This window comes from Sycon ciliatum, chromosome 3 (genome assembly GCF_964019385.1).
Source record: "Sycon ciliatum chromosome 3, ocSycCili1.1, whole genome shotgun sequence".
In the NCBI taxonomy this organism is placed as follows: Eukaryota; Metazoa; Porifera; class Calcarea; order Leucosolenida; family Sycettidae; genus Sycon; species Sycon ciliatum.
The window spans coordinates 26,098,859-26,126,349 of NC_088645.1; the positions used below are offsets into that span (position 1 = coordinate 26,098,859).

General features: G+C 45.9%; 1 protein-coding gene across 1 annotated transcript in view; it reads left to right on the top strand.

Moving 5' to 3' along the window:
* Positions 1-13,315: 13,315 nt before the first annotated feature.
* LOC135812954 (uncharacterized) overlaps positions 13,316-27,491 on the top strand; it is a 50,258-nt gene continuing 36,082 nt past the window's right edge. The window contains exons 1-2 of the mRNA XM_065326173.1: positions 13,316-13,781; positions 17,396-17,722. Coding sequence (XP_065182245.1) covers positions 13,316-13,781; positions 17,396-17,722 — 793 coding nt within the window. The remainder of the gene's footprint in view (positions 13,782-17,395; positions 17,723-27,491) is intronic.

The following is a 27,491-nucleotide window of genomic DNA, read 5'->3' on the forward strand; positions in this document are numbered from 1 at the left end:
TGGCACCCTTGTCTGGCCTAGCTGGAAGTCGCCGCCTGCACGTCCGTGATCGGCTCTCCAAGATGCAGTTCTTGGTGGACACCGGAGCCGCTGTCAGTGTAGTGCCGCCGACCTCCCAGGAGCGTCACCGTTGCCGTGGCACTCCACCACTACGAGCAGCTAATGGCAGCACCATTGTCACCTATGGGATGCGATCCCTGACTATTGACATTGGTCTCCGTCGCCGTTTTCAGTGGGTGTTTGTCGTGGCCGACATTATGCAGCCCATTCTCGGTGCAGATTTCCTGGCTAATTTCCAGCTGCAGGTTGATCTGCACAGCCGCCGCTTGCTGGATGCCCGCACCTCACTGCATATCTCTGTGCCTGTTTCTGCCTCCGCTCAGCCGTCTGTACATGCGTTAATGCCTGACTCTTTGCCGCCGCCTATTCGCTCCATGCTGGCTCGCTATCAGTCTGTCACGCAACCTCCTGAGTTTGATCGGCCCGTTCTGCATAACGTGGCGCATCACATCGTCACCAGTGGACCTCCTGTTTTCGCCAAGCCACGCCGCCTCGCTCCTGAACGCTTGGCAGCGGCGAAGCAGGAATTTCAGCACATGCTTGACCTTGGCATCATCCGGCCATCCGAGTCACCCTGGGCCAGCCCACTCCACATGGTCCCCAAACCCAACGGAGATTCGCGACCTTGCGGCGACTACCGCGCCCTCAATCTGGCCACTCAACCAGATCGGTACCCAATTCCTCACATACAGGATTTTACGGTACGACTCGCCGGCTGCAAGGTTTTCACCAAGATCGACCTGGTCCGGGCGTACCACCAAATCCCTGTCGATCCCGCCGATATTGCAAAAACTGCTGTCACGACGCCATTTGGCCTCTTCGAGTTTGTGCGCATGCCGTTTGGCCTTTGCAACGCTGCACAATCCTTCCAGCGATTTATGGATCAGGTGCTCGCCGGCCTCGACTGCAGCTTCGACTATATTGATGACTTGCTCGTCGGCAGCCCAGACCTGTCCACCCACCTCAGCCACGTGGAGCAGGTTCTGCAACGCCTCGATAAGCATGGGCTCGTCATTAATGTCACCAAGTCCGTATTTGCTGTGCCCACCGTAGAGTTCCTGAGCCACACTGTGTCTGCCGATGGAATCTGCCCTCCTGCCAGTCGGGTCGACGCCATCCAGCAGTTCTGTGCACCTACCTCGCTGACCCAGCTCCGTACGTTCTTGGGGATGCTGAACTACTATCGACGCTTCATCCCACATTGTGCGGAGATTGTCCAGCCCCTAACGGATCTGCTATGCACCAAGGTCGGCAAACAGTCTGCTCGTCCGCCACGTAAGCCACCTGATTTTGTCTGGCCACCAGCTGCTGCTGATGCATTTCTCGCCGCTAAAGCTGCTCTGGCCTCCGCTACCCTGCTCTGTCATCCCTGTGTGCAAGCGCCGATTTGCATAATGGCTGACGCATCTGACCTGTGTGTGGGCGCTGTACTGCAACAATACGTGCACAGCTCCTGGCAACCGCTGGCCTTCTTCAGCAAGAAGTTGTCTGACACCGAGCGCCGATATAGCACCTTCGGCCGAGAGCTATTGTCGGTGTATCTGGCTGTCAAACACTTCCGCTACTACATCGAAGGTCGTGTGTTCCGCGTCTTAACGGACCACAAGCCGTTGACGTTTGCTCTGAAGCAGACCACCACAGCATCACACTCGCCCCGTGTCCTCCGTCAGCTGTCATTCATCGCAGAATTTACCACGGACATTCGTTTCGTTAAGGGTGAGCACAATCCGGTTGCGGATGCTTTGTCTCGTATTGCTGTCTCTGCTGTCTCAGCTGTCTCGCCGCCTGCCGCTGTTGACTTTGCTAGTCTCGCTGCTGCGCAACAAGCTGATGCTGAAACTCAGTCTTATCTCAATCATCCTGACTCTGCCTTGCGTCTTCAGTCTCTTGCTCTGCCTGGCTCTGCTGCTCCTGTGCTGTGCGATGCTGCAACATTGCCCGCCCGTCCGTTTGTACCGCTGCAGTTCCGCCGTGCTGTCTTTGACTCGCTTCATGGCCTTAGTCACCCTGGGATCCGCGCCAGCAACCGCCTCATTGCCGCTCGTTTTGTTTGGCCGCACATGCACCGTGATATCACCACCTGGACCCGCACGTGTGAGCAATGTCAGCGCGCCAAAGTGTTCCGTCATGTGAAAAGCCCGGTTGGCCAGTTTCTGCCACCCGACGACCGCTTTGCACAGGTACATGTTGACCTAGTTGGCCCTCTGCCTACCTGCCAGGGTTATACATACCTGCTAACCTGCATCGACCGCTTCACCCGCTGGCCAGAAGCTTTCCCTATTGCTGATTCAACTGCCGCTACAGTAGCCGCTGCCTTCGTCTATGGCTGGGTTTCCCGATTTGGCGTTCCGTCCTCCCTTGTGTCGGACCGTGGCGCTCAGTTCGAGTCCAATCTCTGGTCAGAACTGATGAAGTTACTTGGATGTCACCGCTCCCGCACCACCTCCTACCATCCCCAATCGAATGGTATGGTGGAACGCTTTCACCGCCACTTGAAGTCGTCACTGAAAGCTCTCAATGGTCCAACCCACTGGCTGACATCACTACCGTTGATCCTCCTCAGTATCCGCTCCTCCACGAAGACTGACACTGATTGTTCCGCCGCTGAGCTTGTGTATGGGACTAGTCTCCGGCTCCCAGGTGAATTCTTCCCTGGCACGTCTGCTCCCATCCGCTCTGGTGGAGCCGATTATGTCGCTCGTCTTGCTAACGCCCTGCACCGCTTGCAGCCACTGCCTGTTCACCAGGTGTCCGACTCTACTCCTATCCATCTGCCCGCTGATCTGCAATCTGCTGCTAAAGTGTTTATCCGCTGCGATGCAGTTCGAAAGCCACTTCAGCCACCCTATGATGGTCCCTACCCTGTTGTTCGCCGCAGTGCTAAATATTTTAAAGTGCTGGTGAAAGGCAAGGAGCAGGTTGTCTCAGTAGACCGTCTTAAGCCTGCTCACTTGCTCTCCTGACTCTCTTTGTGTCATTGCTCACTACCCAGTCGTACTTAATAACTCTGGTTTTCTTCTTTCGTTTTCTCTCTATTCTCTGAGTTTATCGTGTTCGTATCGTGCCTCTCGTCCACTGGCGGGGGAGTGATGTAGCAACCCGCTGCGCGCTTTATGGATTATTTGTGTTTCGTCTGGTTTACCATAGATTTTCAGTTTTTTCCCTTTTGCGTCACACTTGCTTTTGCGGAGGTGTACAGCACAGCGTACACCATGTTTGTAACTCACATTGTATTCCCGTATACGATTTTCTTGCACATGCCGCGCGTTCGTATGAACCTTGAACTCTGCGGTACAACCCAGTCCCGTACGGCATGCATTTGTACACACTGAGTTATCCGACTTGTTTATTTTTCTCCTCTGCCGTTGCCTTTCGGCTTCTTCCCCACTCGATTGACAACAACAAGTACTCTATTTTCTACTCTCACAGTCTTGGTGTTCGTGGGTGAATTAGTATAGTAATTGGAGCCGCTATCCTCCAAAGATCTACAGCAGATTGCTGGTGTGATGCACCACATGTACAACGAAGTCATTTTTGTGTAAGAGACAATGTCGGCTATTTTGAAACGGCAATGACAGCATTATCCATAAACGCGGAGCGTGGGGAATGTCTTTGGCGAATGAGAGCTGTTGCATTGGCTAGCTGTACATCCCAGCAAGCGGGAATGTGCTGGATATCGATACTAAACACCCGTTCATCGCGGTGGTGAGTCTTAACAGACCCCGAGGTACGACAGCTTCGTTTACTAAATGTGTACAGTGCGTATGGTGAAACAAGTCGATACTGGTTTCCAGCGAAATGTTGTTATCTATGTACAATATCCACCAATATCCTTTATCTAGGGCCCAAAGGCTATCCAGTTCACCAGGATTTGTGGCCTTACTATTTTTCGTTTTCTCCGCGTTTTGGGTTGAAATCTGAACATAAAAAGTAGCACTGATGACGTCATTCAGCTCATAATTTAAATTTGATATTGGAAATCGATGACAACTAACCCAATGTATCACCACAGAAAATTTGGTTGAAAAATATTAATGTATGCCAAAGTTATTACCAATACAAGTTTTGTACACACATGATCACCTTATTATACCTAAGAGAAGATTTATAAATCTTATGTATAGATAGAACCATGGAAACCATCCTATTTTTTGACAGTCACAGTTCACAAATGACAGGGACAAGTCAAAACTTTCAAGCATCTTTCAACCCTCCATTACTACTTGATGAAAAGAAGACCTATGAAATTGCTCTGATCAATTCTACCATCTGGTATAGTTGGTTCAACATCAACACCACAAACAACCAAATTCGGATTTTTGATGGGAAAGCCTGGAAAACTCTTGTCATTCCAAGAGGTGCTTACAACTTGACTGACATCAATCGATATATCCAGAGTAAAATCGAAAATGAGGACGGAATAACGATTGAGGCAAACTTCAACACTCTACACAGTGAAATTTACCTCAAACATGGTTACAAGGTTGACTTTGACACCCCATCATTACTTGCTCCTGTGCTCAGATTTTCCAAGAAACTGGTTGATACAACTTCTACATCTGACTTCATTGTGAATATCACTGACACTCACAACATCCTCATTCACTGTAGCTTGGTAAGTGAGGCATATCTCAATGGTAGAACTGGTGATGTCATTTACTCATTTTCACCGGATAAACCTCCCGGATTCCAACTCAACATCCAACCGAATGAGAAGACGTTTTTACCATTAACGAAAACTGATAGAATATCGGATGTAATAATGAGGATAACTGATCAAGATGGAAAGGAACTGAACCTCAACAATGAAAGAACCACGTTCAGTCTTCATCTCCGAGAAAGAAAATAAGACTAGATAGATGACATCATGTTCTTGAAACGAAATCAGCTTACCAGACAAAAGGTTATCGGCGGAAGTCTTCTTGGAAATCTGTACAACAAAGCCAAAAGTGTACTATACAACACCAGCAAAATCTTAGCACCAAAGGTCAAATCCATAGGAAAAATGACAGCTCAGAAAGCTTTGGAGGCAGCAAATGAGCAGATCACTCCAGAATTGGTCTTTGATTTAGCAAAAGATCTTGCTAAGGGTGATAGAAAATCAGTAAAAATGAAAGTAAAGAAAGAGGCAAAGCAGCTTGCTACTACTATTGGTAAAGACAAAGCTATCAATCCACATGTTAGAGATACCATCAATCAACTATCAAACAACAAGAACATCAAACGAGTTTTGTTGGATAAGAGTAAAGAGCTTCTCCAAGATAATCAGAGAGCTATCCTATCAAACATCATTGCTGGTTCAGGACTGAAGAGGTTGTAGAAAAAAAGAAAAAGAAAAAAATATATAGGTAGAAACCATGGCCTCTTACACAAGTCCACATTTCGATCTTTTTACAGACCCACCAAAGGATAACTCAACAACTGAGTATGAGTACATAGAATATCTTCCCAGGAACAGCAATGACATGAATAAAGATCAGCATATCATAGAAACCAAGGATCTTGATGAGTACCTCCTTCCTCACAAAGCACTGCTTGAGGTTCGTGGACGTCTCGTCAAAGCAGCAGATTGCTCCAATTATGCTCCTAATGATATCATTACTCTTTCCAACAACGGATGGTCACTCTTCAAGACTGTTGAGTATCAACTTGACAACAACATGGTAGAGAGAGTTGATAGTCATGTACCACAAGCTTCTACCATTCTCAATCTGGTCCAGTTTAGTGATGATTATGGGAGAAGTTCTGCCACCAACATGCTCTGGTACAAGGATACAGGAACTGGACAAGCATCTCCTGATGAGTTCAGGGATTCAGGTGCATTGTTGGCAGCAGGCGATGTCCCAAACGCAACAGCACTTACTGGAGCAAATTTCAGACAACATTTTCAGACAGATCTAAGGGACCCTACTTACAATACCGGATACAGTGCATCTCATCACAACTGGAAATAAGGATGCAACCATGTTGCTTCCTTTATCATCACTGTTGGGTTTTTGTAAAGATGTTGATACAGTATTCATGGGAGTCAAGCATACACTCAATCTTACTAGAGAATCAGCAGCCAACTACATTCACAGAGTAAATGGTGTTGATCCAGGAAGGTTTGACATCAAATATATTTCTTTGTGGATACCAAAGGTGAGACCATAACTCCAACTAGCTAGTAATATTGAAAGTAAGTGGGTTAAGTCCACCCTCCGAGATCTGTACTTCGAGCAAGTCCGGGTTTATAGAAATCAGTATGGATCAACGGAGACAAACCCATCTTGGAGAGTGAATACTCACAGCAATGAGGAACTCCCAACTCATATCTTCTTTGCCATCCAAGCAGCCAATCGAAGTGGGAATCAAAGACAAAACAACCAGGTTTTGATAATGCTGACCTCAGAAGCTTGTCTGTGTACATCAACAGCGATAGATTCCCAGAACGTGATTTGGAAATGAATTTCAGTCCAGCTTCACGGAATTATACAAGAGCATACATGCTTTTCCAAGAAGCCATCCAAATATATGCTGATACAGACAGTGGAAGTCAGGTAAGTGTGGAGGATTTTGCGTCTTTGTACACCATCATTCATGTAGATGTGAGTAAGCATAAGGAGAAGTTGAGGAACAGCTCTGCTGATATCGAACTTCGATGGAGACTCGGAAAACCGTTTGAGTTTCCCACTGGTACAGCTGCTTCTTACCACACCATCTGTTTGATTCTCTCCGAACGTCATCTCAAACTCAATGGTATGAATGGTAAAATGAGTGTTGTGGTGTAAGAAAAAAGATATACTATAATAGATAGGAACCATGAATGAGTTGGAAAAGGATATTGAGATTTTATTAACAAAGGAACTAACACAGAAGAAAGGTGGTAGTATCGGTTCTGTGATCTGAAGATTGGTTGGGAAACTATCTCCACTTGTGATCAGACATGCTCCCAACATCCTTGGTACATTAGGACTGGCTGGTATTTCTGGTGCTATTTCTGGAAGCACACAGAGAGCCACAGCTGGTCGTGGAATCGGTCAGTATGTAGAATATGGATTGATGCTAACTCCAAACCAAAAGAAGAAACTTGGTAGTGCTCAGGATGGAATCACACTCCGGTTGACAAAAAATCAGTTATCCGGAAATGATATACTTTTGCTCACAAACCGACAGGTTACCAAAATTAAAAAATCCAAGCAAAAAGGAGTAGGAATGGATCTCAAGTTATCCAGTGCTCAACTCAAGAAGCAAGGTGGGTTTCTCGGAGCATTAGCAGCTGGATTATTAGCACCACCTCTAGGAAAAATGATAGGTTTTGGAAACACTGGTGAAGGATTACAACTTCCTGGAACACGGAGGGGTGGAGGGGTAAAAAAAGACCAAAAAGGAAAGGGGTTACGTCTACCAGGAACGTGAGACCACTGACCAACTTTGACATTGATGGAATTCTGAGATCTATTCCACATTTCAGAGGAACTTTCAGCAAAGATCAGCTTCCACAACCTCTATCATCAAAGGATTGTTTGGTAATCAATCTCCAAGATTTCTTGGATGGTGGTGGTACTGACTGGGTTTGTGTGTTTGGTAATGAATATTTTGACAGCTTTGGCTTATCACCGCCAGAGGAAGTAGTCGGGTGGATGAAGAAGCACCATAAAAAATGTTGGTATAACTCATCAAAGATACAGATGAATGATAGTGTCCTGTGTGGATACTACTGTATACATTTCATAGAAGAAAGAAACAAAGGCAGAAGTGCTCTTGATGTCTTGTTGGATTTCACTCAGCACCCCAGTCAAGAAAATGAGCAGTTGGTATTGTAAAAAAAGATAAAAAAGAGATCAAAAAGATAAAAAAAGGAAAACACAAAAACTTTTTTTGGTAATGCAATGAATATAACTAAATGCGCACTCATATCACAACCATGGGGACGAATCATGTATTCAAGAACGTTTTCTTGTCACAATTATCAATGGAATTCGTGACTAAAGAGAATGATGAAACTACAATAGGATTTATACACTTGCAGTGGAACAGCGAGGATACAAGCATAGTAAGAAAAATAGCACAAACCTAGGAACAATTTGCACAGGTAATAAACTATAGGTGAGGTGAGAAATGATAGGAAATTCAGCAAGTGCAGTGTGACAATGGACATGCATGTGTAAGTGTGTGTGAGTGCGAATTTACTGGAATAGCGTAAGTGCGATGACATTTTCTTTTTGTTTACAAAGATTGTACAAAGAGTGTATAAATCCTATTGTAGTTTCATCATTCTCTTTAGTCACGAATTCCATTGATAATTGTGACTAGAAAACGTTCTGGAATACATGATTCGTCCCCATGGTTGTGATATGAGTGCGCATTTAGTTATATTCATTGCATTATTAAGATTATTGTCTCCACGTCGCCTTTTTACTTTTTTTGGTATTCATTGTATAAGCATCATCAGTTTAGCATTCACTGAGTTTGTGGAATTTCGTTTTTTCATGATGGGATTTGTTGTTTCTTGGATAAGACTTCTGACATGTTTTACATTCAACTCTCTCATTGGCACGTTCCCGAATCATATCAGGATTATCTTGGTAATACTCTGATGTGGATCTACCGGGTCTGTTTTTATTCACGGTATCCAATTTTTCAATCCAGTACCGTTCTCTCCTCTTAAGCTCATCTTTATCAAACATTGATAGAGAGTCAATCTCAACAATTTCTACATGTCCGAGATCAAGCAGAATGAATGATGTCACAAAATTATGATTACCTTTTTGATATGCTCTGAAAGTGGATCTATGAAGATACATCCGAATTTTCAGTGGTAGACACGTGGAGCCAACGTATACCTGATCGGTATGTTTGCTCACTAGTTTGTAAATCTTACAAGGGGAACTCATCTTCACTGATAGAAAATCTTTGGAATTCTCATCGGTATACCTCTACGTAACAGGGTTCATATAATCGTTTATGATGACAATTCGGTGAAGAAAATAAAGATAGATAGACAAACATGAAAATGTATCATATAATCTCCCGTGGGACAGTTGGGTTTGGATACTCTCTCTCCAACATTCCACATTTCCGTGAAAATATTCTGGGGTGAGTTTGGAACTCACGAAAGATGATCAGGAGCATGACACGATCAACATCCACATATATACCAATAATCCACAGATTTTTATGTCATTGACAAAAGCAGAGCTTGACAAGATGGATAATGGAAATTTCAGACTTGTTTATGCTGAAAAGATTGATGAGAGCATGGAAGATCACTGTGAAAATATGGGATTGTTGGCACATCTTTGTATCCATGAGAAATAAAAAAGTAGATAGATAGATAAAGATGAATGTTCATTGCCTATCGTGTAAGAAAAAGCAACAGATGAGGGGAATACAAGGAGAAGTCACATCAACTGGTCAACCATATGTCAAGGGTAAATGCTCAGTATGTAGTCGATCATGTTCACAATTTATCAAGAAATCGGAAATCAGAGAAGGTGGATTCCTGTCCGGTTTGTTCAAGATGATAGGTTTAGGAGTAAAAAAAAGATAGATACGAAATGGACGGACGATCTGGCTGATGAGTCACATAAACCGAAACGTGTGAATTTCACAAGGAGACAAGTGACTGTGAGTGAGATTGATGAAATCTGGTCTGCCGATCTCGTGGACATGACAGCTTTTCGTAAATACAATGATGAAATCAAATTTCTGCTTACTGTCATTGATCTGTTCAGCCGATATGCTTGGGTTGTCCCACTCCAATCCAAGAAAGGTGTTGACATCCAATCAGCATTTCGATCCATCGTGAAAACTAGCAGCAGGAAACCACGTAAGCTGTGGGTTGATCAGGGTACCGAGTTCTATATTGGAACGTTCAAACACTGGCTTGATGAGAATCAGATCACGATGTACAGCACTCACAACGAAGGAAAGGCTGTTGTAGTTGAGCGTTTCAACCGAACTCTGAAAACCAGGATGTGGAAATACTTCAGTGCTAACTCCACCAGCAGGTACATCGATGTCCTTCCACATTTGGTAGAGAAGTACAACACGACAAAACACAGAGGTGTTCGGATGACACCAACTGATCATCACGGGAGAAGAACGCCGATCGAATCCGTGACTCACTGGGTGAGAAATCTCCACTATCCAGGTCCACAAAATTCTAGATAGATGACCACGTCCGACTGGTGAAGCAGAAACGATATTTCGAGAAAGGATACACTCCGAACTGGACCGAGGAGGTATTCAGGATCACCAATATTCTCCCGACCAGACCCACTACATACTCTGTCAAGGACCTCGATGGTGAATCCGTTGACGGGTCGTTCTATGAACAAGAGCTCCAGAAAACTACTCAAGAAATCTACCGGATCGAGAAAGTGCTCCGAAAGGACAACAAGAAGAAAGAAGCCCTTGTGAGGTGGAAAGGCTACTCGGCAAGATTCGACAGCTGGGTCCCGTTTGATCAACTCAGCTGGTTGTGAAAAAGCTCCGACTCCGAAACTGAAAAATATGTGAGCTCTGAAAAAGCTCCGACTCGGAAACTGAAAAATATGTGAGCTCTGAAAAAGCTCCGACTCGGAAACTGAAAAATATGTGAGCTCTGAAAAAGCTCCGACTCGGAAACTGAAAAATATGTGAGCTCTGAAAAAGCTCCGACTCCGAAACTGAAAAATATGTGAGCTCTGAAAAAGCTCCGACTCGGACTGGGTCCCGTTTGATCAACTCAGCTGGTTGTGATCACGGATCACAGCAGCAGATTTGTTTTTTACTTTTGAAGTAGACAAAAAATCAAGAAATCGAGAGTCACGGGTTCGAATCCCGGAAACTGAGACCACATGCCACAATGCGTATGTCTGAATCCTGTTTCACAACAAGAAACTGAAACCACATGCCACAATGCGCATGTCTGAATCCTGTTTCACAACAAGAAACTGCGACCACATGCCACAATGCGCATGTCTGAATCCTGTTTCACGAAACTGAGACCACATGCCACAATGCGTATGTCTGAATCCTGTTTCTGAGAACACATGAACACATGCCAATGATCTGATCAGAGCATGTCTTGTGGAAAAAAAGAGAGAAGAGATAAAAAGAAGAGAAGAGAAAAAAGAAGAGAAAAAAACAAAACCGAGACTCGAACCCACGATCTTGTGACTCGAATCCACGGTCAGATCTATCCTTTATTAGAGGGTAGTGATCATACAGTAATGCCATCACTGATCGAAAAATCCTTGTGTAGTGTAAAGATGGATTTTGACCTGAGCAAACTCACTATCACCTATGATGGGAAGAAACTCAAGACTGAGAAACAACTCCGGTGGATTCACAAAAAATTAGAGCAAAGAAAGAATCGGGAACTTCTCAAGAAACGGATTCGGAAGAATCGGAAGAATCGAAAGAGGAAACCGATTGTCACACCACCGTTCACAGTCTCAAAGTCAGTACCCAAAGGGATTCTGAAATCGTTCATCTATGAACCGAAAGAGAATCATCCAGATCTGTATATATTCTTTGATAGTATCAACATCCTACTGAGAACATTGATACAGAAAGAACTGAAAAATCTGAAGGGTGTGAAAGTCAGTCTGACATTACAAGTAGAAATGAGGGACGGAGATGACATAACAACCACAGACACACCATACTTCAGGAGTGGACCAATGACAGTCACAACATGTCATGAGATTGATGACGGTATTCGAACGGCACACACACAAATTCATAGAAATATCGATAAGTGGATACAGAATGGATCAAACTGGCACATCAATCATATCGTCGGATTTTACGTTGATGTAGCAGCATATCAGCCAATGAGAGGTAAATCCTACATTGATTTACCAAACGAGCTCAAGAAAAAGAAGGCAATCATCAATGTCAAGAATAAGGATTATAAATGTCTGATGTGGGCACTGCTCTCAGCTCTGTATCCAGCAAAGAAAAATAGTGACAGGGTAACTCAGTATACAGACTATAGCAACCAACTTGATCTGTTCGGAATCGATTTTCCAACACCACTGAGTCAAATTTCCAAAGTCGAGAAGCAAAACAGCCTAGCTATCAATGTCTTTGGGTATGAAGATAACGTGATCTATCCACTACTGCTGACAAAGAAAAGAGGTGAGGAAGTGATCAATCTTCTACTATACCAAAAAGAAGATCAGAATCACTACTGTTGGATCAAAGATTTCAGCAGATTGTGCTACGATCAGTCAAAGCATAAAGCCAGGAAATTCTTCTGTACAAGATGTCTCCAACCACACAACACAGAGAAATCCCTGAGCAATCATCAGGAGTATTGTGATAATGTCACTGGATTATCAGCACACATGGTACTACCAGAACCAGAGGAAGATGGAAATCTACCAACACTGAAGTTCATTAATCATCACAAAATGCTACAATGTCCCTATGTAATCTATGCTGACACTGAGGCACTGATCAAGAAAATTGATGGAGTGAAAAGCCAACAAACCAGCCGGGATTCACAGCATGTTCCTTCTGGTTTTGGTTACGTCGGGGTGCGTTCTGACGGAATGATGACAAGTCAGAGTTTCTATCGAGGTGCTGATGCCATGGATGTATTCTTTGATAAACTCAATGCTGAGGAGAAGAAAATCCAATCAGCACTCAATAATCCAGCACCGATGGATCTCACTACGGATCAAGAAAAATTGTTCAAAGAGACAGAAGACTGTTGGATTTGTAAAAAGAAACTTGGTGATGACAGAGTCCGTGATCACGACCACATCACTGGTGATTTCCGCGGTGCCGCACACAATGACTGTAACATCAAACTCAGAATTTATCCATACAAGCAGCACATCCCTGTGGTTTTTCACAACCTGAAAGGCTATGACAGTCATCATCTCATCGGAGCAATCGGAAAGACAGATGTTGAGACCGTCACATACACGAATAAGGATGGTGTGTGTAAGAGTAAAACTGTGGGTGAGATATCAGTCATTCCCAACAACATGGAGAAATTCATCTCATTCACATGGAGACAATTCCGGTTCATCGACAGCTGCCAGTTTCTCAATGCGTCACTCAATAGACTGGTGAAAACGACACCAGATGAGTCATTCACTCACACCAAGACGTTGTCAAACCATCAGCTGTTGATGAGGAAAGGGATATACCCTATGAATACATGAACAGCTTCTCCAGGTTCGATGAGACTCAGCTACCAGCACAGAGTAGGTTCTATTCTTCACTGTCTGATGAGGGGGTGAGTGGCGATGACTACAAACATGCTGAGACAATGTGGATGAAATTCGACTGTCAGACTATTGGTGATTATCACGACTTGTATCTCAAGACCGACGTGTATCTCTTGGCTGACATCTTTGAGAATTTCAGAGTAGAAGCTTTCAGAACGTATCAGCTGGATCCAGCAAATTACTACACTCTTCCTGGATTTGCCTGGGATGCTCTGTTAATGTACTCAGGTGTGTCCTTGGAATTACTAACAGACTATGATCAGCACTTGTTTGTAGAATCAGGAATGAGAGGCGGTGTGTCAATTGTCTCACAACGATATGCTGCTGATAATAATCACTATCAGGAGAAATTTGATGTTGATCAGCCATCGACATTTATACAGTATCTCGATGTCAACAATCTCTATGGTTGGGCAATGTCACAGCATCTCCCAGTGTCTGATTTTCGGTGGGAGAAACCATCAGAGAAACTCCTGAACAAGATACTGAATACTCAAGATGATTCCGGTATATCGTCGAGTGTGATCTGGAATACCCACACAAACTTCATGAGGAGCACAACGATTATCCCGTTGCTCCGGAACGTCTTTCCGTCAATGAGGACATGCTATCTCCATACCAGCAGGAGCTTGTTGATAAACTCAATTCTTCCGGAGTAGATGCTCTCAAACTTGTACCAAACTTAAGGGACAAGACAAAGTACGTTCTCCATTATCGAAAGTTGAAACTCTACACTCAGCTCGGACTACGTTGTGTCAAAATCCATCGTGCTCTGACATTTACTCAGACACCGTGGATGAGAAACTACATCGAGAAGAATACAGACCTCCGGAAGAAGGCAAAGGATGATTTTCTCTAAGGATTTCTATAAACTGATGAACAATGCGGTGTTTGGGAAAACTATGGAGAACGTTCGGAGGAGAGTCAACATAAAATTGTTGAGAAGTCGTGAGGAGAAGAAAATCAAACAGCTTGTTGCCAAACCAACGTACAACCGCCATGTGATCTTCAACGATGACCTGGTTGGGGTACAAAGCAACAGGACAAAGGTCGTCCTCAACAAGCCCATATATGTTGGGATGTCGATTTTGGATCTCTCAAAGACACTCCTCATGTATGACTTTTACTACAATCACCTGAAAGTGATGTATGGCTCTGATGTGAGACTCTTGTACACCGATACAGACAGCTTGGTTCTTCATTTCTTTACTGATAATCTGTTTGATGACATAAGTGAGTTTCTTGAGAAGTATGATACAAGCAATTATGATCAATCACATCCGTTATATTCCGAGAATAACAGGAAATTGTTGGCCTGTTCAAAGATGAACTCGGTGGGAAACTGATAACTGAGTTTGCGGGACTTCGTTCCAAGATGTACAGTTACTCTGGTGAGGAAAGCGGAAAAAGAGCAAAGGGGGTGAAAACAGCAGTGCTCAAGAAAACTATCACACATGATGATTTCCGAACTTGTCTCTTGGATCAATCCGTGTTCCATCGAGAAATGACAACACTCCGGAGTCATAGACACGTCATTTTCGGAGAAACGGTTAATAAGATAGCCTTATCACCATTGGACACAAAACGATACATCACAGAAGATGGATGTAACACGTTAGCGTTCGGACACCATGAAATACCAAGATATCTGGCGGAGGAGGGGTTTTATAGCAGCATTTCATTCCTGAGTTATGCTCCGGATATGATGAAGCAGTTTGTCCAGTGATCATCAGAAAGAAAAAAAAGGAAAAAGAAAGAAAGACATTTTTTTAATTTTTCTTACACATTCGATTTTCTATAATCCTCCCATATAGCATCAAGTCTTTGTTGTGACGTTTTACACTTTGGAATGAATGGTTGGATCTTGATCACATCATCTTCATCATCAATGAGTTTCGAAAGTAGGAATGGATAACTCACTTTGACTTTTTTCTCTTTATTTGCTGCTTCCTTGATCCTCTGAATTTTATCAACAAGATTGTTGAATGAGGTTTTGCTAAGATATTTTGGTAAACCAACCTTGTTCAGGGTTATCTCCAACCTTGTTTCGATTCCTGTTCTGGTTTTGGATTTTTCTATTTCTTCGAAGAAAGATGTGGTATCATACAGATCATTTTTCTTCATCTCATACACCTCAAGATCCTCTGGAGTTACTTTCCAAAATCATCAATTCTATATCTGTAGGAAACCATTCCTGGTTTCTATAGTCAATGTAGTCCGCTATCATCTTATCTTTCCTGGTAGAGTGTTCATCATCTATCCATGTATCCATCATTTCTTCTTCTTTGTTTGTGGAGTAGTCGTCGTCAAACCAGGCATCCATGATTTCACTTCTAAAAAATATATTTTTTGCGTTTGTTTTTGTGGATTGTTTGACTATTTTACAAATCGTTTGCTGAGATTTTCACTTCTTCTTTCTGGAAATGCTTTATAGCAACAACAAGTTTGAGACTGAGAGTGTCATCGGTCTTGTCTTTGTAAACCCACTTCAGGTGAACGATACCATTGACGGTGTCACCTTGCTTGATCTTGTTGGTTTTTGATGGTTTGTTGTCCTCATCAAAGATTGTACAATCAGGAGAAATTTGGAGAAACAGGATTGGGTGCTCACATTCTGCTTCTAACCACATTTCCTTCGGATTCTATCTGCTTCTCGATCCGACGGATGGATTTACAAATGTCACTGTCAGTAGAAAATTTCAGAGAGTCCTCTTGTCCTTTCTTCACAACATCCATGATATTTGTCTCATCAGTGAATTTTATGTATGGTTCCTTACCATTGATTGTCAGTGAACCACATTTATTCCCATCCTTGATGATGATTCGATAATCAATGAAGTCATTGAGAACAGTAGCTGTGTCAAACGGAGTAGGTTTCTTGCTTGCCATCTTGGAAAGTTTGTGTAGAATCGTTGGTTATACCTATGGCAACCGTTCCTCTAATACAGAATAATTAGGAATCCTCATCCAAAGCTGAACCACCCGAAGTTGGCTAAGAAAAACGATCCCACATCAGTCCTCGAAGTGAGCCAAGATGGGGTAAGTGAAAAAGCTGAAGTTGGCTCACTTTCGATTTTCTCGGAGGCAGCAAGTTGACTCACTTTTCTGGAACTAGGTTGAGCCAACATGGGATCAGTGGTTGGAGTTGTAAAATTAGTACTTGGAGGTGTAAAATTAGTACTTGGAGTTGTAAAATTAGTACTTGGCTGGATATCCTTTAGTACAGTAGTATAGGGGAGGAGGGAGACTTGGGAGGGAGGCCCGAAGGTCCGATCGAGAAAGTCGATTTTGGCTCACCTGGAAGGTGAGCCAGAACCCCCTCCCCCTATACTACTGCTGGTGAGTAAATACCGCGTTTTACACCAAAAGTCAAACTGCGACAATTTCGATGACGCGGAGGAAGTAGACAAAAGATATCATACTAAGTCCATATTCTTCGTGTTCCGTTGCATCCACAATATCTGCAGTTCACTCCTCTCTGACATGTTCTCCCTTCGCCGTGACTGTGCTCACACAGATAGATTAACCCGCGGGCACGTCAATTATTCTCTTTCCTTACCCATTCTGCAAGCTCAAGCTGGATACAGATCTATTTCATTCCTTGGTGCTGACCGCTTTAATGCGCTTCCCGAATCCCTTCGCACAAATCATATCCCCAATTCATTTCGCCAGGAACTTAACAAATATTTCATTCATCTTGGGCACCCTGTAAGAAGACCTTAGGGTCTGTTGGGAATGCCCAAGTAAAATAAAGAAATACAATACCGTACAATCAAAGACGGCTGGCCACAATGCATATTCAAATAGGGCTTTCAAATACAAGATCATAACGTGAAGCAACTTGGAAGAATTAGTATGAATGCGAAGTGAATCGGGGGGTGCATGCAGGGCGATAGTGCGGGTTCGAATCCCAGGTTATGTGTAAAACAAAAAGTAGAAATTTGTAAGATTTATAACATCCCTATGCTTTTTTGGTCATCAAGTCATCAAGGCAAAAAACATAGCGTAGGGCCCTGAGCTTCCAAGCTCTCTCGTTGACCCAGTAGAGTGTACCTAGTCCCAGTGTTAGTGATGTATTGAGCTAGTATTGTGACACTGTACTGTTGTGTTTGCTCATGCAGGTCAAGTTGTCGGTCTAAGTGCTGGTTTTACAAGACAACCCTCACTACCATTCCGTGTGACATTTGGTGATGGACAACCTACAGCCGATGTTACCAGTTACTTACCTGAATGTGTTGTGGGCAGCTCCGGAGGATCAGGACCATTCATTCGACTAGAGAAGACTGATGGTAGTCTAGTGTTGGCTGAGATAGGTGCCTTCTCAGGATTTACTGGTGTACCAGTAAACATCACAGCACATCCTATACTGGACACATCATACACTGGACTGTACCATTGTACAAGAGGTACATCCAACTCTACACAGACATATCAACTCAACATTGTAGGTAAGTACAAATGGACTTCTTCATCCTGTGGAGTAATGTCTAGTGTTGGCTGAGATAGGTGCCTTCTCAGGAGGTACTTTTTTTACATGAGAACATCAGAGCACATCCTATACTGGCCACCTCATACACGGGACTGTACCAGTACAGAATGCTACAGCCAACTCCACTCAGACCTTTCAACTCAACATCGTATGTAAGTACAAACCGGCTTCTTTCTTCTGACGCCTGCAAGGTGAAGGCAAATAGAGCAGTGATATAATACGAGGTACCCGAGCAACAGAAAGCCTCCTCCATGAGCACCAAGTTGCATATGACGCAAGCTACGTATCAGACGAGTTACGGGACTCTTGGTTGCAATAAGACGCAAGGAATATAATGTTTAGAAAAGCACGCTGTATAACATTTATCCATGCTGAAGTCAACAATGAACCGTTTAAGATCTGATTTCCCTCTCTTGAGATCATTGTTGTCAATTGCCATTTTGAGCAAAGATCCAATAATGATACAAGGATTGTACGAAGCATCCGAATACACTAAAAACCTAACACCAGGCGCACAACGCGAAAAAGTTCGACGTGGAGATCGACATTAGAGAGTTAATGCTTCACGTGGTTCAAGTTTCGTATGTGACAAAAAAACCTGCGTTGAATCGCTTTCTTCGCCCTGAGTTGGCCCACTGTCGAGTTGAAATCCGACTTTGCAACGTGAGATGCGCCATTTTGACCGTGCGATCTCACGTTCGAAATTGAAAAAGGTGAAGCGTAAACTCTCTAATAAACAAGTAAAAGAATGATCGAACAACCGCCGAAGACACCAATGATTAGAGAGGCAATTTCAAATGAGAGAAACAAGTGACAACAATCAAAGGAAAAGAGAGCCAAAGGGTCAGAAAGAACGCAGGTGACTAGGGCCGACAGCAACTGGCAGCGGTAAGCATAAGAAGTAAAAATATGTTCCAACTGCACAACATACGTTCAAAGCAAACAGTACATGTACATAGGAATGAATTTGCTCCCACACTGGAGCTCGTGCTATTCCGCCGACTTGACTTGACACTTGTCTGACTCACCACTGCCATCCAGAGCACACGAGAAGTCCATTGAACCTTCGACTCGCCAAACCTGCAAGAAGGCGTGACGTCGTCAGTTTACAAGTCGGATGCAGTTTTTGACGCTCATTTGTAGTGTGTTTTTTCCTTAATCGTTTTGCCTGCCAATTTCATATGTCATAAGTCCAGTCTATCAGGAATCAAGAAATGAACAACGAGGAAACGTTTCCGGTCTGGAAAGATGTGCCTGCTGAACAGCTGAAGCAGAACTCCGTGAAGTTTGTCTGCCCCCGGAACATCAAAATCTTGGATGTGGCTGAGGCGATCGCGGCCTCCGGCTATGATGACCTCCTATCGGTACAGATAAGTGCAAATAGTCGATGCATTGTAACTTTCCTGTCCAACGAGAGTGCGATGGCCATGGCAGATCACGGCATTGAGTTGGACGGAACCGCCATTCTTGTCCATTTTTTCACGGAACCCCTGGTTGAAATCAGAGTCTTGGATGCACCAATCTGGGTCTCTGACCAAGATCTCATTGTCGGTTTGGCGGGGTACGGGACATGCGCAGGCACGCAGGGAGTACGGCATGGGCACATTGTCACGAAATCTGGCTTGAGAGTTGCTACGGGTATACGACATTTGACCTTCAAGCTAAACAAGGGCACCCACATCCCGTCCGTCATAAAAACCCAGGGCGGGCTGACTGTACGCGTACGCTACGATGGCCAGGTGCGTACTTGCAATGTGTGCAACAACCCTGACCACCTCGCAGCACAATGCCCAAATAAGGGCATAAACGCACGTGCACCACCCCGTACAGGGCGAGCCCCACCACCACCAGCTGGGGAGGCGTGCAGTCAAGGCCCGTCTGGCAGCACGGAGGTAGTTGAGACATCCACGACATGCACACCGCCACCAGCTGGGGAGGCGTGCAGTCAAGGCCCGTCTGCCAGCACGGAGGTAGTTGTAGCTGTACCACCACCAAACACGTACAGTCAAGCCCTGCAAAGTCCAACCGCACGCGCACCACCCGCCAGCACTGAGGTACCACCACCAAACACGTACAGTCAAGCCCTGCAAAGTCCAACCGCACGCGCACCACCTGCCAGCACTGAGGTGGTCGCAGCCGCAGTACCGCACACAAGCTTGACCCCAGCGAAGCCAGCAGCGTCGCCAGCCGCCAACACAGTCGCCTGCACCCCAGTCACGCCGACGACTGCTCTGGCCACCTCCAGGGGGAAAACCACACACCCATCACCGGACACTGAAGACGATGGCTTTACTCCAATGAAGAGGGGAAAGAACTCCTTTCGCCCAGGTAACAGTGCCACCTCGGAATGCCAGAACAACGACACAGACCCACAGGTCACGTGGGCTAACGAAGCCAGTGCGAAAGAGGTCGAAAACCTCCTCAAGCGGATCCGCAGACGCAAGGGCAGCTTCTAACCGGTCTACAGCCACAGGCGTGCAGCCACCACTCTCCCCTCCTCCTCCATCAAACACTTGTAAGTTACCCCACACTAGCCTTAATGTAGGAACCCTCAACATTTGCAGCCTCAGGAACAAAGTTGAAGAAGTCCACCACGTTTTGCATAATTTTAACCTAGATGTATTAGCCATTACTGAAACTTGGCTCAATAACACTATAAGCGATGCCCTAGTTGCAATACCTGGCTACTCTATACTTAGATCTGACAGGACTAGCCAGCAAGGTGGAGGAGTATGTTTTTATGTCAGGCACTCACTCACTGTCACTGCCATCACCTTCCCAAATCCAAACCAGCTTGAAGTCTTGTGCATTGTGGTGCAGACCACAAAAACTGACCAGCTTACACTGACCTGTGTCTACAGGCCCCCAAACAACACTGTGGGCTTTTGGCAGCTTCTTACCGATACCGCCGATCATCTCTACAACCCACGTGCACCGATGATTGTTCTGGGTGACCTAAACTGTGACACACTGCGAACACCACCCACATCCCACCTTCACCATTTCAAAGAGTTCTGCAGCTCACTTCACCTTGAGAACATAATCTCCTCTCCCACACGATTCCCCAGCCAATCATGTCTAGACGTTGTACTGGTCGATCAACAGTTGCTAGGTCGTGCGCCAGGCAGTTCCAGAGCTTTCATCTGGAACCAAGCTGTACATCCCGTAGTAGACGTCAGTGATCATCACCTTGTAACGTTCTCCTACAGCGCCCCTGGTAGAGCTTCATCACCCGCAACTACAGGGATACGACATATCCGCCGACCGCCTCTGTCTTCAATCAGCCCTGATATGCTGAAAACCGAAATCGCAAAGAATGTGGCCGAATCGACGAGCGGCACCTTCCAATCGCTGGATGAATCAGCATCAGCGTTTCGCGACAGCGTCCTGTTGGCCGTAAACACGCTGTGTCCACTACGGCCCTGTCGCAGTCAGAAATCACGGAAACCTAAGCCATCCCCGTGGTGTACACCAGCGCTAACAAATCTCTTCCACCGTCGCAAACATCTTCACCGCGGGGTTATGAGAAACCCGACTGACACCCAGCTCTTGCAACTGTACCGTGCAGCAAGAAGAGAAGGCACGCTGCTTAACAAACGTCTAAAGAATCAATATTTAGTAAGGGAGTTCTCAGACTGCCGAAATGATCCTCGCCGCCAATGGAAACTGCTCAACAAACTCCTTGGTCGGAACACCACTCCAACACCTCTCAAAGCCGACGTTTCCAGCCTCACCAACTTCTTTGGATCGGTCGTCTCTGACCCAGAGCGACCCCCTTCCCTGCAAATCCCCCAAGGCCCCCGACAGCTCACCAGTTTCGCAAATTTCACCCCTGTCACTACCACTGAAGTCTGCAAGCTCCTCAAGAAGATCTCCCCTTTCAAATCCACCGGATCCGACGAACTCCCACCCCTTCCTCTGAAGATCTGTGCAGAAGAACTAGCCGGTCCCCTCTGTCTCATTTTCAACGAATCACTCTCCCTCGGTTCCTTTCCAGACATATATAAAGTAGCGTCTGTATTCCCCCTCTTCAAGAAAGGCAATCCAGAATGTCCCTCTAACTATCGCCCCATATCTCTACTCCCCATCGTATCCAAGCTTCTAGAAAAGATCGTCCTTCATCAACTGCAGCGCTATATCAACACCCACCCAGAGCTCAACATTCTTCCTCCCCAACAGTTCGCCTACCGCTCTGATCATTCCACAGAGGATGCACTTTCACTGGCTATATCAAAGTGGCAACAACGCTTGGATGACGGTCAGAACACCGGAGTGTTATTCTTGGACATGAGCAAGGCGTTCGACCGGGTCAAGCACCAGCCACTCATCAACGAGCTCTACTCCTGCGGTATTTGTGGCACAGCACTGTCTTGGTTCGCCTCCTATCTAAGCGCTCGTCGACAGACAGTGACGAACCCCTCCACAAAAACATCCGGCGACTCCGTGACCTGTAGTCGAGGGGTACCTCAAGGCTCTGTCCTGGGCCCCGTTCTTTTCACAATCTACACAAGACACGTAACAGACGTCACACCAACTCACACATCTAACATACTCTACGCCGACGATATAGGACTCTACACATCGAGCAGTTGCATCAACACGATACAGGACCGACTATCAGAGAGCTTCGATGCGGTTAAATCACACCTCACGGAACTGGGCCTCCTACTGAACCCCGACAAAACTCAACTATTAATCGTCCGCCGGAAGACAACCCCATTTCCACCTACCTTCACTGTCATCTGTGGTAACTTCCCAGTATCCCCTTCCCAGTGTGTCCGTTACCTTGGAGTGCTAGTCGACCAGCACCTTGCCTTCAAGGAGCAGGTCGGGAAAGTTGTTGCTGACGTCAACCGTAAGCTGGCCGCATTCCGCAGAATACGACATCACATCACCACCCAGGCACAACGTTCCTTTTACCTAAGCATTATCCAATCCACCATGGAGTACGCCAGCAACTGCTACGTTCACACGATATCAGCAACCCTATACAACACACTCATTCGATGCTTCAAACGTAGCCTCAGGATAACATTTGGCTACCCACCATGCCACCCAACCGCCAACATTTGTCAACGCCACAACATTATTCCTGTCGCCATCCGTTATAACCTAAAGATATTTTGCCTTGTCTATAAATGTGTGCATGGTCGCCGCAGCCCTCTACTTGCCGAGCTTTTTGTACTTAGATCAAATAGCAACCATACCAATGCCTTGACCAGGGGACAGTCCGCCCTGGCTTTAGCCCTGCCTAATGCTTCGTCACGGTACGGTTTCTATGCTTTGCCTTACCTGGCTGCTGACAGGTGGAATTCGCTTCCAGCAGCATGCCGCCAGGCAGCCTCCTTTGCAATGTTCAACAGTACTCTTCGCAGCCTCTTTTGCAACACATAATGGCACAGTATGCAGCCACCGTTTTCTTTTTTCTTTACTCTATTTCACGCACTTACGGCTTTCTTCATTCAGCTCTATTTCACGCACTTACCTAGGGTACCCTGTAAAAAGACTCACAGTCTGTGGGGATTGCCCTAGTAAAATAATAAATACTACTACTACTACTAAGGCACCACTCACTGCTCAATACACAGTGTTTCGGGGAATTCACCCCTCCTCGGTTGAGCTTGAAAAGGGCGAGGAAGATTATGCCTGAAAAGCACCACTTATATAGTGCTCTCCATGCACAAACATCCCAAGGGATACAAACTTACAGAGGCGCTCCGTTTCCAGCGCGACAAACACCTCGTGCACACCAGATAGCGGCGTGAGTCGGTGTCGCTTTTGGACCGTGAAAACAGACATAGAGGACCCTCGGTCATTCACAACGCTGTCACCTCCAAACCAGCTACTCTCAAGCCCGCCGTGGGCACAACGGGACGAAATAATGGTTGCTATGATTTTTTAGGAATGAGTTTGCTTCCACACTGGAGCTCGCGCTATTCCGCCGACTTGACTTGACATTTTACTGATTCAGGACTGCCATCCAGAGCACACAAGAAGTCCATTGAACCTTCGACTCGGTAAACCTGCAAGAAAGAACCTTCTCAATACACAGTGTTTCGGGGAAAATCATCGCCGAAGTCGCAATCACTAGCCATGGGAAATCTTGCTCAATTTTATTTATTTTTTATAGCGTATGCTCAAGATATGACTTTTTCATAAACACAAAAATGCAAAGACTGCAATTCGGAAAAATCAATCATTGCAATGACCCCTAGAGACTGCAATCACTACCATAGACTAGTCCCTAGACTACAACAGAGAACAGATAGAACTAGTGCTTGGTTATAGAACGACACAATATTGTGAGTACCACAACGACATAATAACATTTGTTTAAACACAGGATAATTCCCCTCTAGGCACAATGTACCGAGAGGGGAAGAGCTTCCTTACAAGTAAGGTGGAACATTAATTGCATCTCAGAGTTTCACGCTTGTGAGATCGTCAGGCTATACCTTTTCTGGTCTGAAAAGAGGAAATTGTTACAAATGTATTATGAACAGGAAAGTAAATGCTATTTTACTTCGCAAGGTATTCACTTGTTCTGGGCCAATGTGTAATTCGTATCTCTTGAGTTATCTCCTTTCTTATACATGTATGTCTACTGCTTTTCTTTTCTTGATTTGGCCGTGGTTGGCTATCAACCCTCTCTCATCCAATATTGGCATTCCTTGCCAAGAGATGAGGATGCAATAACAATAAAAATATATGAAGAAACATTGCTGGGAGGATTACAGTGGAAACGCATATTTGTGCGATCACACCCGCATCCACTCTCACACACGCACACACGCGCGCGTTCAATAAACAACGACGCACAAACATATACTAATACTAACTGCAAAGCCCACACGCTCACAATCACGCACACGAGTACATACTCTCACACACACAAACACACACACATACGCACACACTCATCCTCACCCTCCCACCCCCACACCTTAACGAGATACCTTCACGCTGCCCAATGGGTGACTCAAGCACAACACATTTACAGTGACACTCATCCATACCTGTACATGATGCCTGCTGAAGTTCACGCTTTTTTATTTATTATATTTATTGGGAACACAGCCCTACAAAGAGACATGTTGAGACAAACACAAGACAAGACACAGGGGATGTAGGGACGACGTGCTGATGTACAGGGAGCAACTCGACCGACCAGGGGTCTCGGCGTTAGCATTGCAACCTGGCATCAAAAAAAAGGGGGGGGTGCATGGTCAGGTAGCAAAAATAATTTTTTGGTGCGAGAAAGGGGCGCTAGTATTGCACCAAATAATAGAAATACGTGTAATGACTAAACTAGAAGGGAAAATGAAGAAAGAGAACAATAATCATAACAAGCAAGTACTAGTAGAGAGGTAAATACTAAATGGGTCTCAATATCATCGCCGCAGGTACTGTGTGGACCACAGCCATCTCTTTCGTGTTAGATCCTTACATACGTTGACCTTGAAGGTTTGGAGGCGTCTTGAATGAGGCTCGTGAAGCAGGAGGTCCACAGACAGGTTGTTCCAGGGTGTGATGGCGGAGAAGGTGAAGGATCGCAGGAGGTAGTCAGGGGCTGTGCGAGGGGGTGTCCACTTCAGCTGAAAGGCATGGTGTGTCTGACGTTGTTGCCGTGTGCACATGCTAGCTACGGCAGGGGGCTTGGTTGGTGGCAGCATGGCCTTTACCTGGGGAGGCCCTGGAATGTAGTGCAGCTTGAACAAGTATGACAGGGATGCCACCATCCGACGAAGCTGAAGACTTTGGAGGATGGTTCCAGGTCCCAGGAAATGCAGGGCACGTTGCTGAACCTTGTCCAGCTGGGCCATGTTAGTTGCGCCTGCGCTCGACCAGGCCAGTGGGGCATATTCAAGTAGGGGTCACACGAATCCCTTGTAGACCGTCACTCGACCATGGTCGTCCAGGATGGGTGCTGCCTTTTGTAGGAAACCCAGCCTTTGGGAGGCGCGCAGTGCAACCATGCGAGTGAGCGCTCTGTAGGAGAGAGTAGGGTCGAGCATGACTCCCAGCAGCTTTAGGGTATCTGTCTCCTGGAGTGCTTCACCCCCAAAGGTGACTGGTGGAGTGCAAGGGGGGAACGTGCTTGCGATGTAGAGTCATGCGCTGTGTCTTGGCTGGCTCAAAACAGATACGCCACTTGCGGCCCCACTCCTCAAGACTGTTGAGGGACCCTTGGAGGGAGGCGGTGAACTGTTGGAGATCGTCAGTTGGCTGTACTAAGCTGTAGAGTGTGGTGTCGTCTGCAAAGCTGCTCAGCTGCGTTCCTGGAGTTAAACATTGTTCAATGTCACAGGTGTATCGAAGGAAGAGGTTGGGTCCTAGTATGCTGCCTTGGGGGACACCAGCCTTGATGGGTTGAGCATCTGACGTCTGGCCTCCAACTACAACGCGGATGTTTCCGTTGGTGAGGTAGGCCTGTAGCCATACAAGCAGGCGTTTGTCGACGCCGGCCTGCTTTGCTTTGTACAGCACTCCTGTGTGCGATACCCGGTCAAACGCACCGGCAATATGCACGGCGAGGACCTGGACACAATCGTGTTGGAGAGCCGTTAAGATATCTGCGGTTCCTCTACCACGTCGGAATCCAAACTGGCTGTTTGGCAACACCTCATGCTTCTCTAGGTAGTTGACCAGTTGCGTGTTCACAATGCCGTCCATGACTTTCGACATGATCGTTAGCAGTGATATTGGTCGGTAGTTAGATGCCAAATATCTGGAGGACCGTGTGTGAACTGGGGCTACATGGGCAAGTTTCCATGCCCCAGGTTGCACACCGGCTAAAAAGCAGAGGGCGAAGAGCTTTGCCAGTGGGTCTGCAAGTTCAGATGAGCACATCTTGAGCACACGAGCAGAGATGCCATCCGGTCCAGTTGCTTTTGATACAGCCAAGTTCGCCAAGTGCCGTTTGACCATTGCTGCGCGGAAGTGAATGTGCTTTAGCGTGGCATAGGCAGGTCGTTGCAGGTCAGGCAGGTCAGCAGCACAGAGGTCGTTATTGCCAAGGCTACACTTGTTCGCAAAATGCGCTGCAAAGCACTCGGCTTTCTCACGAGAAGAGTGGAATTCTTGTCCTGCAGGGTTGCTCAGCAGGGGGATGTCAGAGCAACGTCCCTTGCCTGATGCGCTCTTGATGGTTGACCACCACTCTTTGTCCCGGAGGGAACCTGCAGTAAGGTTGTTGCGAATTCTACGTTGATGTGCTAATCGCGCTGCATGACACGCTTCCACTTCGTGGTTAACAGTTGTGATGTACTGGACCTTGTGGTTATCGTTGCGGGGATCGCGTCGCCACAGCTTCCATGCATGCTCCTTGGCATGATTGGCGTTAAAACAGTCCGGTGTCCACCATACAGGGTTGGATTGGTGCACCACAAGCTCTTTGGATGGTATGAACTGTTTCATTCCATGCATGATGACATCAGTTACGCGCTGACAGGACTGCTCCGCACACCCATGGATCTTGGCGGGCCAGTCTATGTTGCGGAGGTAGGCTCTCAGGCGGTGCCAGTCAGCAAGGGCGTATTTCCAAACCTGTCGAACAGCAGGATCTTCGCGTCGTGGATGCTGTTGGAGAAACTCGGCAATGATAACGGCATGATCAGATCGTCCAAGTTGTGCATAGGCTGTGGTGCATACGGGCTGTGAGAAATCGGAGATGATAAGATCGAGAGTATTGTTGCCACGGGTTGGCTGAGTGACACACTGGACAAAAT